The 15639-nt window shown below is 48.1% G+C and overlaps 1 protein-coding gene across 1 annotated transcript in view; it reads left to right on the top strand.

Moving 5' to 3' along the window:
* The window catches only part of LOC134460493 (uncharacterized protein K02A2.6-like), a 17323-nt gene extending 1884 nt beyond the window's left edge, over window positions 1-15439 (top strand). The window contains exons 2-3 of the mRNA XM_063212879.1: window positions 422-597; window positions 12358-15439. Of these exons, the coding sequence (XP_063068949.1) occupies window positions 422-597; window positions 12358-15431 (3250 nt within the window). The 3' untranslated portion in view covers window positions 15432-15439. The remainder of the gene's footprint in view (window positions 1-421; window positions 598-12357) is intronic.
* The last annotated feature ends 200 nt before the right edge of the window (window positions 15440-15639 follow it).

Below are 15639 nucleotides of genomic sequence, written 5' to 3'. Positions count from 1 at the left end.
CACACACACACAAATACACACACACACAGAGTATGTGTGGTATATCCTATCCCTCTCGTCGTGCGTGTCCCGTTCTGTCTTCAAAACCTCATCTCTTCCCTATCCATCCCTATCCTTATCCGGACATGCTACATTTACTGCAATTAAACAAGCATGCCATTTGAATATTTCGGTGACACCTCGCAACCTGCTCGACAGGGCCCTGCTGCATATCATATAATCTATTCCCCCGAGAATTGGAGTTGGGGGGAGGGGGGGGAGAAAGAAATTGTCCGTGTCACTATTAATGAAGGAATTTGCATTGTGATCTTAATTAAGATCAGCGGGAGGGGGGTGGGGAGTTGGATGGATAATGAAGCTTCACTTCTGCATTCGTTAATGGGCAGAAACTTGTACAAATGTGTTTCCGTGTGGCCCATAGGCTGTTGCCCCTGTTGCCTGCCCCCACCCCCACTGTGCCCCTCTCCCCTCCAGGAGCCTATAGCCCTGGCCTGGCAGGCGAAGGCAGGAGAGGGGTGTCCCGGGGGTTACGTCCAGCTGACGGCACCGTGGTAGTGACGAGACAGGAGCTGCTGGACTCCCGCTCCCTCTCCTCAGGTTGGCAAGATGGTGGTCTGACCCAGCGCGTGGCCTCTCTCTCTCTCTCTCTCTCTCTCTCTCTCTCTCTCTCTCTCTCTCTCTCTCTCTCTCTCTCTCTCTCTCTCTCTCTCTCTCTCTCTCTCTCTCTCTCTCTCTCTTTCTCTGTCTCTCTCTCTCTCTCTCATTTCTCCTCCCTCCCTCCCTTCCTCCTCACCTCTTTTCTTCCACCCCTCTCTCTTTCCATCTCTCCCCCCCCCAACCCTCTCTCTCCCCGCCCCCTTTTCTGGACTCCCTTCTTCCAAACATCTCTCAATTTCTGTCTCTATTTTCTGTCTCCACTTCTGCCTCTCTTTCTCTATTGCTGGCCTGTTTCCCCTCATTGTCTCCTGTGTCTTAACCTTCCTCTCTGTCTCTCTTTCTCCACATGAAGAGTTCTTTTCCAAAACGCTATATCCACCATTTTTGACTTTTTGCATTTTAATATTGGAATGGACTGTTAAAAAGTCCTATCATCTATGTGTGAATTCTTGCCAATGTTTTGAGAACATACTTTTTAAACCTCTTTAAAAAGCATTTTCCAATGCAATTCAATGGAATGCCCAATACAAAAATGTCAATTTCCCAACATTCTATAAAATCTATATATCTCATTTTGGAAAAGAGCTCTTCACATCTCTCCCTTTGTCCTTGTCCTGCTCTTTCAATTCTGAACTAAAAGAACAGCAGATTTACGAATGTGCCAAACAGTTGTGAAAAAAACCCACATACATAGCGTTCATGAGGATTGTTTACATACAGTAGTGCACAGTTTCACTTGGACGTGGAGTTTCATTCATTCACTTTGGGTTGAGATACTTGTAAGGCTTGTATAGGAAAACGACAAGCCCTTTGCAGACGTACTGTCTACGTATCAGTGCGAGTGAGCAGAGAGACTGAGAGAGTGAATTGAATGGACTATAGCCTCCCGCAGCTCCCAGAGTGCTTGTTTAAGGGTGTAAGTGGAGGTTAGTTGGGTTTGACACGTTGAGTGGATGGCTGTACAGGGACACGCGCCGCGAGAGAGGAGACGGCGGAAGGGCCTGGGAGCTGAGAGTGAAAGAGAGAGAAAGAAAGAAAGATCTGGAAAGGAGAAGGGGAAAAAAATGGTTTCTTGCCACTCGCTGAAGGGCCTCAAGTGCTCAATGAATTATTTATGGGGCGCAAGAGACAGATAGAAGTGAGAGAGAGAGAGAGAGAGACAGAGAGAGAGGGAGAGAGAGAGAGAGAGAGAGAGAGAGAGAGAGAGAGAGAGAGAGAGAGAGAGAGAGAGGTGAGAACCTGATGGTGAATCAGAATATCAGAAGCGATTTCGTAGACGACCATTTAGCAATGATCTCACGGCCCTCAAACACACACACACACACACACACACACACACACACGCACACACGCACACACGCACACACACACACACACACAGACACACACACACACACACACACACACACACACACACACACACACACACACAAACGCACGCACACACGCACACACACAAACAGCAGGGACCCAAACCAAGTGTGTGGGGAAATCCTTCAAATACAGTAAAGAAAACAAAACATGGAACTGAAGAATGAGGAACAAATGATCATTAAAAATTCCCAGATGACCTTCCTCAGAAGATCCTGGCAAGCCCAAGCAACTTCCCAACAAGTCTTTGGCATGTGAAGAGCCATTTTGCGTCAGGGATGAATCAGCCAGAAAAAAAAATGACTAGTAACTCAGGTACTTAAGAGGGCTCTTGGGGATGAAGAGAGTTCACTGTTACAAGCACCTCATGAAATACCCTTAGGACCCACCTCCTTCACTCCAACATTTAACCCTTCCAAACCTGCCTCCTCACCCAACACTTACACCTTCCAACCCTCCTCTACAACTGACCCCAGGGCCACTGACAGTTTTGGTTGGGCCAAGGACAAAGTCATCTGAAAGGGGCCCCTCACCAATACATACAATTCTGGGCCCCCTCTCTCCATGGGTCCGGGACAACTGAACCCACCCTTGTTTCTCCGAAACCACATCAGCACTATCATCATACACAGTAAATATTATGCTGTTAATTCAATACGTAAAGAGGAGGATCGACTACACTACAAGCTTTTGACTCTTTAAGTGTTGAATTAACACTTTTGATTCAGAAATGTACTGTGGCACCACCCACCCACACTACTGTACACTATTGACCTGGGGCAGCATGATCCACATCCAGTCATACATCTCCCCAGAATACAAATGACTCCTTCAGAGTCCAGACACATGAGTCAGGAAACAGCAGAGCTAGCTAACCACAGCCACAAGAGTCCGTCAGCTAACCATATTGGCAGTGAAGGGTCACAAGGGGAATCATGAAAGGAAAGCTTTTCCAATCAGGCCACGACCTGTGGGACTTGTGAAAGACTTACTGTAAACCCTAGGTCAAGAACTCCCTGTGACTATTCATGGCAATGAATGGACGGGGTATTCCTGTGGTACATATTTTCAAATGTTTTTAAAAGCTACATTGTTATTTGAACCTTATTAACTCTAATTGATGGTGACTGCTGATTTGCCAAAGGCTTTTTTCATGACAAAATGCCAAAGAAAGACAAAACACATTTTATCCACGGGAGCAATAATACACATTATTTCAAATGATGATTAAATGGATGCTTATCATCTTGCAAGTCAACATTCCACGGGCCAAAGTCCTTCAGGGGAGAGACAGATAGGAAACAAAAAAAACCCTTTCAGGCAGTGATCTCCCCGTCCCCGTCTGACACTTTCACAGTCACGCATTACAGCGAGCACACATAGCCCTGCATGGATTTCACCTCCAATCCCACAATTACGATCGTATTACAAGAGATTCACATTACTCTCTCTCTCTCCCACTCTCTCCCACTCTCTCCCTCTCTCTCTCTCTCCTTTACACTGGTAATCTCTCGGCCTCGGGTCCTTTTGGCTGGCGCGCACGGCAGGGGGTTGGTGTATCATGTCTCCTTACGGTCTCTCGGCTCGGTTCACACACGCACACACGCACACGTACACACACACACACACACACACACACACACACACACACACACACACACACACACACACACACACACACACACACACACACACACTGGAAGTCTGCCACCCGAGTCAGGCAGCAGCAGCGGCGGCAGATCATCTGCTTTACATGTCATTACCAAACAAGCTACGCCACTGCACTGCCTATTATGCACATTAGTCATACTAGGCTTAAATAAAGTCCTCATTACAACGTTTGACTTTCCAATCTCCACCGTCTCCCATTCCGTCACTTGCTCTCTCTCACACACACTCTGCTCTATGTGCAATGGCTCACTTACTTGCATGGTGTCCTTAGTGGTCAAAGTAAGAATCATAGTCAAGTCTGCAACCCCTGCTCAACCTTGTCCACCTTATTTTCACCCACACACGCACGCACACACACACACACACACACACACACACAAACACACAGACACACAGACACACACACACACACACACACACACACACACACACACACACACACACACACACACACACACACACACACACACACACACACACACACACACACACACACACACACACACACACACACACACACACACACACTGATCTTCGATAATAGAACTAACATGTAGAAGAAGAAGGTAGAAGGTATCCAATCTTTCCTTTCCTTTGAAAACATTCCTTCAAGTGGTCTTCCATATCGCCAGCCCTCTTCTTCAACTCATTAGAATGATTCAGGCAGGACGATCTCCAGGCCAGACAGACACTCCATCAGCCTCCATCAATTACCCCACTCTCATCAGCACCAGCAGCGGTGGTTACTATACGTACTGTACAGTATAGTGTCCCTGCCTCAGCCAGCACAACGCTTACACGCTGGCCTCTGGCACCTCTGTCCAGTGGGTGGATAAACGCTTCAAAACCAACGACTAGATCTAAGCCCCTTTTGCACATATACGTAGCGGAGGAAATGAAAAGGAACCGGGGGAGGATGGAGATAGAAGGTACTAATGGGGGGATCATGAAAAGAGAGAAAGTCGCAAATTAGGCAAATGTATACTTTCAAAAGACTGCCATGGCTGGGTGCCTGACGGATAGACAGACACAGTCACACATACAGGCAGACTGTCTAAAACAGACAGGCAAAGTGACAGACAGACATATACTGTAGACATAGAGATAGTCCCGCAGGCAGGCAAATAGACACAGAAAGATACAGTGCATACTGTAGTACATGGATATACATGTTACATGTAGATACATATCTAGCGACTCCATCAGAGACAGATATCCTATCCTGTGAGAAGCGTCCCCCATTTCTGAGTGAGCAGTCCCTTGCTGACTGCATGGTCCATGGATATTTACTGATGAGGCTGGGCAGCTGTAGGGGGATGGACCATGTGTCCATCCGACACGGAGCCAGTTGTGTAAACACCAGATCACCAGGGCCTGACAAAGAGGAGAGCCGACCTCAAAACAACAGTAAAACTGTGAACCTTGTGAAACCTCCTTCTCTCTCTCTCTCTCTCTCTCTCTCTCTCTCTCTCTCTCTCTCTCTCGCTCTCTCTCTCTCTCTCTCTCTCTCTCTCTCTCTCTCTCTCTCAAGCGTTCAGAGCCCCTGCTACTCATGTGTGTTTGAAGTTGTAGCAACTTCTGGGTTCTGGGTGAATGAAAAAAAAGGGTGAATTCTGTTGCAACAGAACCGTCAGCTCAGGACGGGGTCCATGGGGGGCCCGGGGGCCGAAGAGCCTGATTGAGACCATGTGTGGTGGCTGGGGCCTCCTGATAGAGCGGCGCTCTTGGCCCCTACAGTGTGCCCTGGGCAGATCCATGCACACGGTCAAAGGCGTGTGAGTGGAGGAGCAGGCGTCGTGTGTGGGTGGGGACAGGGGAGCGAACAGGGTGGGTGCGGAGTTGAGGGGGGCAAAGAGGTCAATTGTCCCGGGCCCAGGGAGAGAGCAGATTCAGAATTTTGTTCCCTATTAGATTGTATTTATTGAGAGGGGGGGGGGGGGGGGGGGGGGGGGGGGGGGGGGGGGGGGGGGGGGGGGGGGGGGGGGGGGGGGGGGGGCGGGGGCTATATCACTATATTCCGGGCCCATGTCTCTTGCGCCTGGGTCATTGGTGGGGAGGGGTGATGGGCAAGCTTCAGTCGGTGGGTGGGTGGGTTTTAGAGAATGCATGTGTCTAAACAGATGGGTGGGTTGCGGTGGGATTTTGGTGTTTTGGGTGAGGGGTTGTTGCAGAGGGATGCTGGGATATACTGGGATGTGCCACAGCTGTAAGGGAAACTCAAGACTGAACACTTAAGGCCTTTTGTCTATTCCCCTTGAAATAAAGAAAACTAAAAAAGCAGGGGCAAAAGTTACAAACCGGATTCCAAAAAGTTGGGACACTTGGTATTTTGTGAATTTAAAAAATGCTCCCATTTTCAAGTCATTCAATCTATTAATAAGATAGAGCATTGTGCAAAGTCCACATGTTTGAAATCCGGTTTGTACAAAATAAAACTAAGAAGAGTAAATTCAAGTACAGATCATTTAAGACAGGAGTAGGTCATAGGCTGAATGAAAACTTCTCCTGGCATTCTTTTCTCCACTTTAGCATCTCTATGGCAGCTTTAATTTGAGGTGACATTTGGGTGACGTGTGTGTGTGTGTGTGTGTGTGTGTGTGTGTGTGTGTGTGTGTGTGTGTGTGTGTGTGTGTGTGTGTGTGTGTGTGTGTGTGTGTGTGTGTGTGTGCGCGCGTGCGTGCGTGCGTGTGTGCGTGCGTGCGCGCGTGCATGCGTGTGTGTGTGTGTGTATTTAGAATGGTTGACGATGCAACACTAAGGATGCATAATCAGTGGAAGCAGAGCCTTTCACACGTGTCATATTCTCGGACTCAACTCAGCAAAACAAAACTAAACAAACAAAAACTTTTTTGGACTTTTTAGCCCCCACCCTCACAACAGAAGAGTGGTGACCCCTTGGAGGGCCTGGGGGTATGTGGGGGGATAAAGAGGAGGCGAGAATGGGGGACGTGGGGTGGGGAGATTTGGGCAGACATGTTGAATCAGAGATGAGAGGGTGCTAGGAACAAATAAAGGTCCAAAGGTAGAACGAGCCATTGTTTTTGTCTGGTCAGTTATTCTGTGGGTGTGTGTCTGGACAAGCATGCGTGTGTGAGGGTGTGTGTGTGTGTGTGTGTATGGGTGTTTTCAATCCGCTACAAATAGTGTTTCCGTTCATAAAGGCAGGGTCAGGGAGCAGAGGGGTCAGGGGGGGTTGGCCAGATTGGAGGGGGCTAGATGAGACAGATCAAAGCACAGGCCTGTGGTGGTTGTGCTAGTACTTGGGATGAGGGGAGGGGTGGAGGAGTGGTGCTTTCTCGAGGGGGATTATTGCTCAGTTTTGTTTGCATGATCCCGCTGTTTTCACGCACATGGCCCCCCCTTCGGCTAACCACCTAGCCACCTCCTCCACACGTCTCTCTTCTCTTCTCCTTCCCGCTCCTCTCCCTCTCCCGCCTCTCGCTGAGATCAACCTTGGCTTGTTATGACAACAGCAACAACAAACAGAATAGCAGAATACAGCTAAATCCACCAGATGCACAGCGCGACGCCGTGACTTTGTAATGAACTTCAGCGGCTAGCTAGCGTGGGTTAGCGAGGTCCTATATTAGCCAGGTACCCTCGAACCCTCATGTCGGCGCGGGGGGTGGTGGGGTTTTTAGACGGCCTGGAATACTGACGAGCCAATGAAAGGCAGGCTGCACAGGATGGGGCGGCTCCGCTCGCAGACAACAAAGGAGTTGTTGCCACGGGATACCTGACAACTGCAGGTGCAGTGGGAAATTAGCTTGTGCAGGAGTGCTAATTCTTTTCCACACGATACAGTTCCTGTTTTCTGGTAAAAAGGAATAAAGTTCACAGTGAAATGTGGCTGTGGCTGTGACTTAGTCACTAGAGAGGGATTTCTTTGACTTGGCATTGTGTTCTGAGGGCAGGTCACCTTCCAGTCCAAACTTGGCTCTCAAAAGAGGCTTTGACATTGGCATTGCTATAGCTAAATGAAGCAAACATGATTCCAAACTTAAATAACAGGGGTCTGGGCAACTGTTAAAAAGAGATCAAAAGCAAATACTGTGCTTCATAGTCATTGGGTAGCCTTGCCTAACCTCACAATTGAACCAACCAGATTGTTTCTGGAATGCTAATTTGTTGTCTCCTGAGGACTCTCTGGATGCAGAGATGATGTATATAAATGGATGAACTGCTTGTGGTAAAATAATGGATAAATAAAATGAAAAAATGGTTGTTCAAGCAGCTCGGAGATGGAGGGGACCAGTAGACCTACTACTGTGCATGGTAGAAAATATTCATCTCGAATTGGTGAAGAAGATAACATCATTGTGATTTCTTTAAACCAGAGGTCAAGTCCAGGGGGGCAAATGTGGCTCGCAAAAGACACATTATGTAGTAGCATATTATTTCAAATGTGTGATACAGATGGTCCACTTTTCAAAGCTGCTACCATCATACCTGTGCCGAAGAAATCATCACCATCATGCTTCAATGACTACCGTCCTGTAGCACTGACGCCCATAATCATGAAGTGCTTCGAACGGCTAGTCCTGTCACACATCAAAGCCACCCTACCCCCCACCCTAGACCCCTACCAGTTCGCATACCGAGCCAAGCGATCCACGGAGGATGCAATTTGCTCTGCCCTCCATCCAGCCCTCACCCACTTGGACAATAAAGACTCATATGTGAGAATGCTGTTCATTGACTTCAGTTCAGCATTCAATACCATAATACCACAACAACTCATCAGAAAACTGGACAAACTAGGTTTCAGCACCTCCCTCTGCAACTGGCTGCTGGACTTCCTGATGCAAAGACCACAAGCAGTACGGGTAGGGAACAACACCTCGAGCACCCTGACCCTGAGCACGGGGGCTCCGCAAGGTTGTGTTCTCAGCCCCCTGCTGTTCACGCTGCTGACACACGACTGCACAACGACCCACAGCACTAACCATCTAGTGAAGTTTGCGGATGATACAACACTGGTGGGCCTCATCACCAAGGGCGATGAGACTCACTACAGAGAAGAAGTAGACCTGCTGGCCAGATGGTGCAAAGACAACAACCTCCTGCTGAATGTCAACAAGACCAAGGAGATTGTTGTCAACTTCCAAAGGGTCCAAAAACAACTGCCACCACTGACCATCGACGGCGATGCTGTGGAGAGAGTGAGCAGCACCAAGTTCCTTGGAGTGCACATCAGCGACGACCTCTCTTGGACCACCAACACTACATCACTGGCGAAGAAGGCCCATCAGCGTCTCTACTTCCTGCGCAAACTAAAGAAGGCAAGTGCTACACCCTCCATCATGACAACATTCTACAGAGGAACCATAGAGAGCGTCGTGTCCAACTGCATCACAGTGTGGGGAGGAAGCTGCACGGAGAAAAACAGGAAGACACTCCAGCGTGTTGTGAACACAGCGAAGAAGATCATTGGAGTACCACTCCCCTCCCTGCAGGACATTTACACCACACGCCTCACCCGGAAAGCACTGATGATCATCAAAGACACAAGCCACCCTGCACACAAACTGTTCAGCCTCCTGCCCTCTGGAAAGAGGTACAGGCGCCTCCGTTCCCGTACCACCAGGCTGGCGAGCAGCACAATGCACCAAGCGATCAAGATGCTGAACACTCAACCCACTCTCCCTCCACTGTCAGCCTCTAGCCAGCAAGGCCACTGACAACCCCCCCCCCCCATCCCCCACCACCATATCTGAGACTGAACTTTCAACCTGCACTAACTCAAAACATGCACACACACACACACACACACACACACACACACACACACACACACACACACACACACACAGTACACACACACACACACACACACACACACAACAGCACACACACACACAAGCACACTGCACTTTCTGCACTAAACCCAAACATACATACACACACTGACACACACACACACACACACACACACACACACACACACACACACACACACACAGACACACGAACACACACACAAGACGCACACCGCACCTTCTACCTGCACTAAACACATACACACACATACACACACACACACACACACACACACACACACACACACACACACACACACACACACACACACACACACACACACTGCTGCTGGTGTACTTGACAGACCTTTTTAATATTTATTTTTCTTCAAAATGCTACTATTACCATGTCAGAACGCTATAAAGGACTTTTTTTTAGGAAAAGCACAAAAGCACAACAAATACCTCTTAATGTATGTCCTCTACAAGTCTTCTGTTGTCCAGTCTTGCACTTTAAATGTCTGTATGAGCACTGTCTATGTCCATACTGTCTTAAGTCCATGTATAAGTACTGTCTATGTCTATACTGTCTATGTCCTTACCTAGATTAGTCTATGTCTGTATGGGAAAGCAAGAAATGTAATTTCAAATTCTTTGTATGACCAGTGCATGTAAAGAAATTGACAATAAAACCTACTTGACTTGACACCATTGATATAAAAAAAACATGATTTGAAGGCAAAATGTTGTGCATCACAAGAATTAGGCTATGAGTGTGTCTAGGTGTAACAATACTAGCACATAGACGTAGTAGCCTATAAGTAAGTAATCTCTTAGTAAACTAGAACTGCACTCAGAGTGCAGACCTCCGCCAAGGAAGCTGTTTGATAAAACAGTTAGAAACTGGAGTTAGAAACTGGAATGTCAAAATTCGCAGTATCCTGCAATGGTTAAGAATCTTTTTTAAAAAATCCTGGATCCGCATCACCACCCCAATTTAATTACTTGTTCCTTTTGTGATTTTCAACAACTCCACAATTCCACCGAAATCCGTTCATAACTTTTTGAGTTATCCTGCTGACAGACAAACAAATTAACAAACACACACACAGACAAACCAATGTGACCAAAAGCATAATGATGGGGATGAGTAGGCTAATTGTGCTATTTATTTAGCGTTAAATACAGAGAGGATAATAAGTATTTGATCCCTTGCTGATTTTGTTGGTTTGCCCACTAATAAAGACATGATCATTCTATAACATTAATGATAAAATGTATTCTAATATAGAGAGACAGAATATCAAAAAGAAAATCCAGAAAATAACTTTGAAGAATATATTTTAATTGATTTGTATTCCATTGAGGAAAATAAGTATTTGACCCCTCTAGTCAAAGAAGACAAAATACTTGGTGGCAAAGCCCTTGTTTTCTCATACAGAGGTCAGATGTTTCTTTCAGTTAATGACAATGTTTGTGGATATATTAGAAAGGATTTTTGTCCACTTTTCTTTGCAGATCATCTCTAAATCACTGAAGTTGTATGACTGTAGCTTGCCAAATGGGAGCTTCTGTTCTCTTCACAGGATTATTATAGGGTTAATGTATGGAAACTGTCTAGGCCACTTCATGACCTTAATGTGCTTCTGCTTGAGCTACTCCTTCGTTGCTTGGGCTTTATGTTATGGATTATTATTATATGGTTGTGACGTCATCTGTCGAATGCTCCATTCATTTCAACGGGGCTCCCCAACGTTTGTGTGGTGTAATACTATGTGATGCCTTTTATTGTGAAAGCCATAGAATGTAGAGGGGGCTTCCGGTCCCTCACGTTCAGTTCAGTCTTAGGTCAAGTGCTTGTGAGACGTGAAGAACGATCGCTCTGTTATACTTACCTGCAAACCTGTTAATAAAAGAATAACTTGACATGGTGTCAGAAATGGGCGACGACGCATGATCGGAGAAAGTTAAAAGATGAAAAAGAAGACAAAGAGGGGAAGTCGTACATCCAGCGGATTAAACGAAAGTCTGGCAGGTGGTTCTGGCGGCGAAACGAGGGACGAGCTGGCAGAAATGGCGCGACCGACGCCAAGTGCAACGTTCACCATACAACCTCCGGAGCCATTTGATTTCACCAAGCCACAAGAATGGGAACGGTGGATTAGGAGATTCGACCGCTTTCGGCTTGCAAGCAACCTAAACGCAACGCCAGAGGAAAACCAGGTAAACACGCTGGTGTATTGCATGGGCGATGAAGCCGAGGATGTGCTAAAGGGGCTAACGCTAACAGCAGATGCTAGGAAGAAATACTCAGACGTGAAAGCAGGCTTTGATGCATTCTTCGTACCGAAAAAGAATGTCATATATGAGAGAGCCAAGTTTAATCAGCGCGTACAACTGCCGGGGGAAACGGTGGATTCCTTCATCACTGCTCTATACAGTTTAGCCGAACATTGTAATTATGGACAGTTACATGAGGAGCTGATTCGCGACAGGCTGGTAGTCGGATTGAGAAACGTGTCCTTGTCCGAGAAGTTACAGCTAGACAAAGACCTCACGCTCCAAACTGCCATAGAAAAGACGAGGCTTTCGGAAGAAATACGACGACAGCAGTCGGACCTGAGAGGTGAAAATAGCGAATGCAACAATGTCGATGCTGTGCATGCTACCGCTAGCTACAGAAAGCCCAAATTCCCCGCCAAGCTGGCACAGGCTCCAGGCAGATACAAACCTGCACGATCGCAGCAAAGTGCAAGGGCCTGCTATAGATGTGGGAAAACGCCAGTACATGGAAAAGCAGAATGCCCTGCGACAGATGCTGTATGTCACAGTTGTGGAAAGAAAGGACATTATAGCAAAGTGTGTAGGAACAGTGCAACTTCCCTGAATGCTGTTACAGTAGAGGAAGAGGACAGTTTTTTCCTCGGGGCTGTGGATGCTGGAAAAGATCCATGGACAGTGCAGCTACAAGTCAGAGACAAAAAAGTGTGCTTTAAGATAGACACAGGTGCCGATGTCACTGCCCTGCCGGCCGAGGTGTACGGTGACATTGCTGGGGGGCTAGATGTGACACGACTGGAGGCATCAACACGCCCGCTCTTCGGACCTGGTGGCAATGTACTCAATGTCCTGGGCGTAGCTAGAGAGACACTGCGCAGAGGCGAGAAGATGGCAGAAGAGGACATTTATGTCGTCAAAGATCTGCACACTGCACTGCTGGGTCGGCCTGCCATCCAACAGCTCCAACTTGTAAGCAGAGCGGACAGCATCACCATGGACACGGTGAAACAACAGTATCCAAAGCTGTGCAGCGGCTTGGGCCTTGTGCGGAGGCCATACACACTGAAACTGAAACCAGGTGCGGTGCCCTTCTCTCTTTCAACGCCTCGCAGAGTCCCTCTGCCGCTCATGGGAAAAGTGAGGGAGGAGATAGGTCGCATGGAGAAGATGGGCGTGATCACCAAGATCGAGGAGCCGACCGAGTGGTGTGCCGGGATGGTGGTGGTGCCAAAAAAAGAAGGTACTGTTCGCATTTGTGTCGATTATACAAAAATGAACGAATCTGTGTGCAGAGAAAAATTTATCCTGCCATCAGTTGAGCACACGCTGGGCATGCTAGAAGGTGCAACAGTATTCAGTAAACTAGATGCCAATATGGGCTTTTGGCAGGTGCCACTGACGAAAGAGTCTGCCAAATACACCACCTTCATCACTCCCTTTGGGCGCTACTACTTTAATCGGCTACCCTTTGGCATAGCTTCTGCCCCAGAGCATTTCCAGAGGATGATGATGACGGAGGTGACCGCAGGCCTAGACGGGGTACTGTGTCACATGGATGATGTGCTGGTATGGGGACGGACACAGGATGAGCATGACATGCGGCTACATGCAGTGCTTCAGAAAGCACAAGAGACTGGCATTACACTCAACATGGACAAATGTGAGCTCACACGACACACAGTCAAATTCCTGGGCCATGTGCTTTCAGCAGACGGCGTGAAGCCAGATCCAGAGAAGACGAGCGCAGTACAAGAGATGGATCCGCCTAAAAATGTCAGCGAACTCAGGAGTTTCCTGGGTATGGTCAATCAGCTGGGGCGCTTCATACCTCACCTGGCTGAAAAGCACAAAGTTCTACGAGACTTGCTCTCCAAGAAAAACCACTGGTACTGGGGAGAAGAACAGCAGGCCGCCTTCGATCAGCTGAAAGCTGAGCTGTCATCCACACCAGTGCTCACACTATACAACCCCAACAGTGCATTGAAAATCTCTGCTGATGCCTCTTCTTTCGGCCTAGGTGCGGTCCTGCTGCAGCAGAACAAAGATGGCTGGTCACCTGTGGCGTACGCATCACGATCCATGACACCGACAGAGCAACGCTACGCCCAAGTAGAGAAGGAGGCACTGGCAGCAACGTGGGCTTGTGAAAGGTTCAGCAGTTTCATCCTGGGAAGACAATTCGAGCTCGAAACCGACCACAAGCCGTTGGTGAGTCTGCTGGGAGGCAAAGCTCTGGATGACCTCCCACCCAGAATCCAAAGATTTAGGATGCGGCTTCTGAGGTACGACTACATAGTCAAGCATGTCCCCGGTAAAAGCCTATGGACAGCCGACACCTTATCTCGAGCTCCTCTGAGATCTAAACAAACACACACAGACACAAGCCTGCTGGAGAACACCAACATATATGTTGACTCTGTAATCAGCAACCTTCCTGTCAGCGGGGACTATCTGGCCAGCCTGCGCGAGCACCTGAAAGCAGACAGCACTTGCTCCACACTGATGAAATACTGCACAGATGGCTGGCCTGACAAAAGCCAACTACAGGGAGAGCTGAAACGTTACTGGGAGGACATGGCAGTACTGACTGTACACGATGGCCTGCTGCTGCGGGGTACAAGGCTTGTCATCCCATCAGCGCTGCAAGGTGATGTGCTGCACAGGCTACACGAGGGTCACCTGGGGGTGACAAAATGCAGGGGCCGGGCCAAAGACACAGTATGGTGGCCAGGACTCAGCAGCCAGCTGAACAACATGGTGCTGAAATGCAAAATCTGCATTAAAGAGAGACAGAACGTCAAAGAGCCGCTGATGCCAACAGACATGCCAGACAGGCCCTGGCAAACCGTGGGAGCTGATCTGTTCACACTGAGAGGCAAGACTTACCTGCTAGTCGTAGACTATTTCTCAAGGTACGTGGAAATTGCACTACTGTCACCCACAAAATCCACAGATGTAGTGCTACACCTAAAATCCATGTTCGCCCGCCATGGTATTTGTGAATTTTTTAAAAGTGACAATGGGCCGCAATTTTCAGGTAGCTACTTTAAAGACTTTGCAGCCAAGTATGGCTTCGTACACACCACAAGCAGCCCCAAGTTCCCTCAGAGCAATGGGGAGGCCGAACGGGCTGTACAAACTGTGAAAAACCTGTTAACGAAAGCATCAGACCCATATCTCGCCTTACTGGCCTACAGAGCAACCCCCCTGCAGAACGGATACAGCCCAGCGGAGCTGTTGATGGGGCGCCGCCTCCGTACTACTGTCCCCACTCTTCCGACCCAGCTGAACCCTGCTTTGCCAGACTACGACGAGGTGGGGGCCAAAGAAAAGGAGAAGAGGAAGAACGACGCAAGGTACTTCGACAAGCGGCACAGAGCAAGGACCCTGCGCCCACTCGTACCCGGAGAGGATGTGTGGGTCACTGATGCTCGAGTCGAGGGAACAGTGATCTCACAACACAACACTCCTCGCTCCTACATCGTTCAGGGGCCCCAAGGCACTCTGAGGAGAAACCGGCATCACTTGGTGCCGCTGCAGACAAACAACGGGGTGGTCGACGCCGAGCCACAGGTGGAAGAGGAACCACCTACTCCAGAGGCCCCACCAGTGACATCATCTACCACCGCAGAGACTGTGCAGACCAGGGCCGGGAGAGAGGTGAGACCGCCACAAAGACTGGTAACACAATGAGACTCTTATCTGACTTTCAAAAAAGAAAAGAAAGAAAGAAAGAAAGAAAAAAAAACCCAAAACAAACACACACAACAAAAAAAAACCAAACAAACAAAAAAAAAGAGAAAAGAAAAGCAAGAACATTAAAAAAAAGGAAAAAAGGAAGAAAATATGATTGTGAAATGCTTTATGGAAGATGACTTGTAAAATGTGAAATGTGATTGTG

The sequence above is a fragment of the Engraulis encrasicolus genome, chromosome 13 (assembly GCF_034702125.1).
Source record: "Engraulis encrasicolus isolate BLACKSEA-1 chromosome 13, IST_EnEncr_1.0, whole genome shotgun sequence".
Classification (NCBI taxonomy): Eukaryota; Metazoa; Chordata; class Actinopteri; order Clupeiformes; family Engraulidae; genus Engraulis; species Engraulis encrasicolus.
The sequence above is the reverse complement of the archived record's forward strand: the minus strand, read 5'-3'. Positions and strand labels throughout refer to the sequence as shown.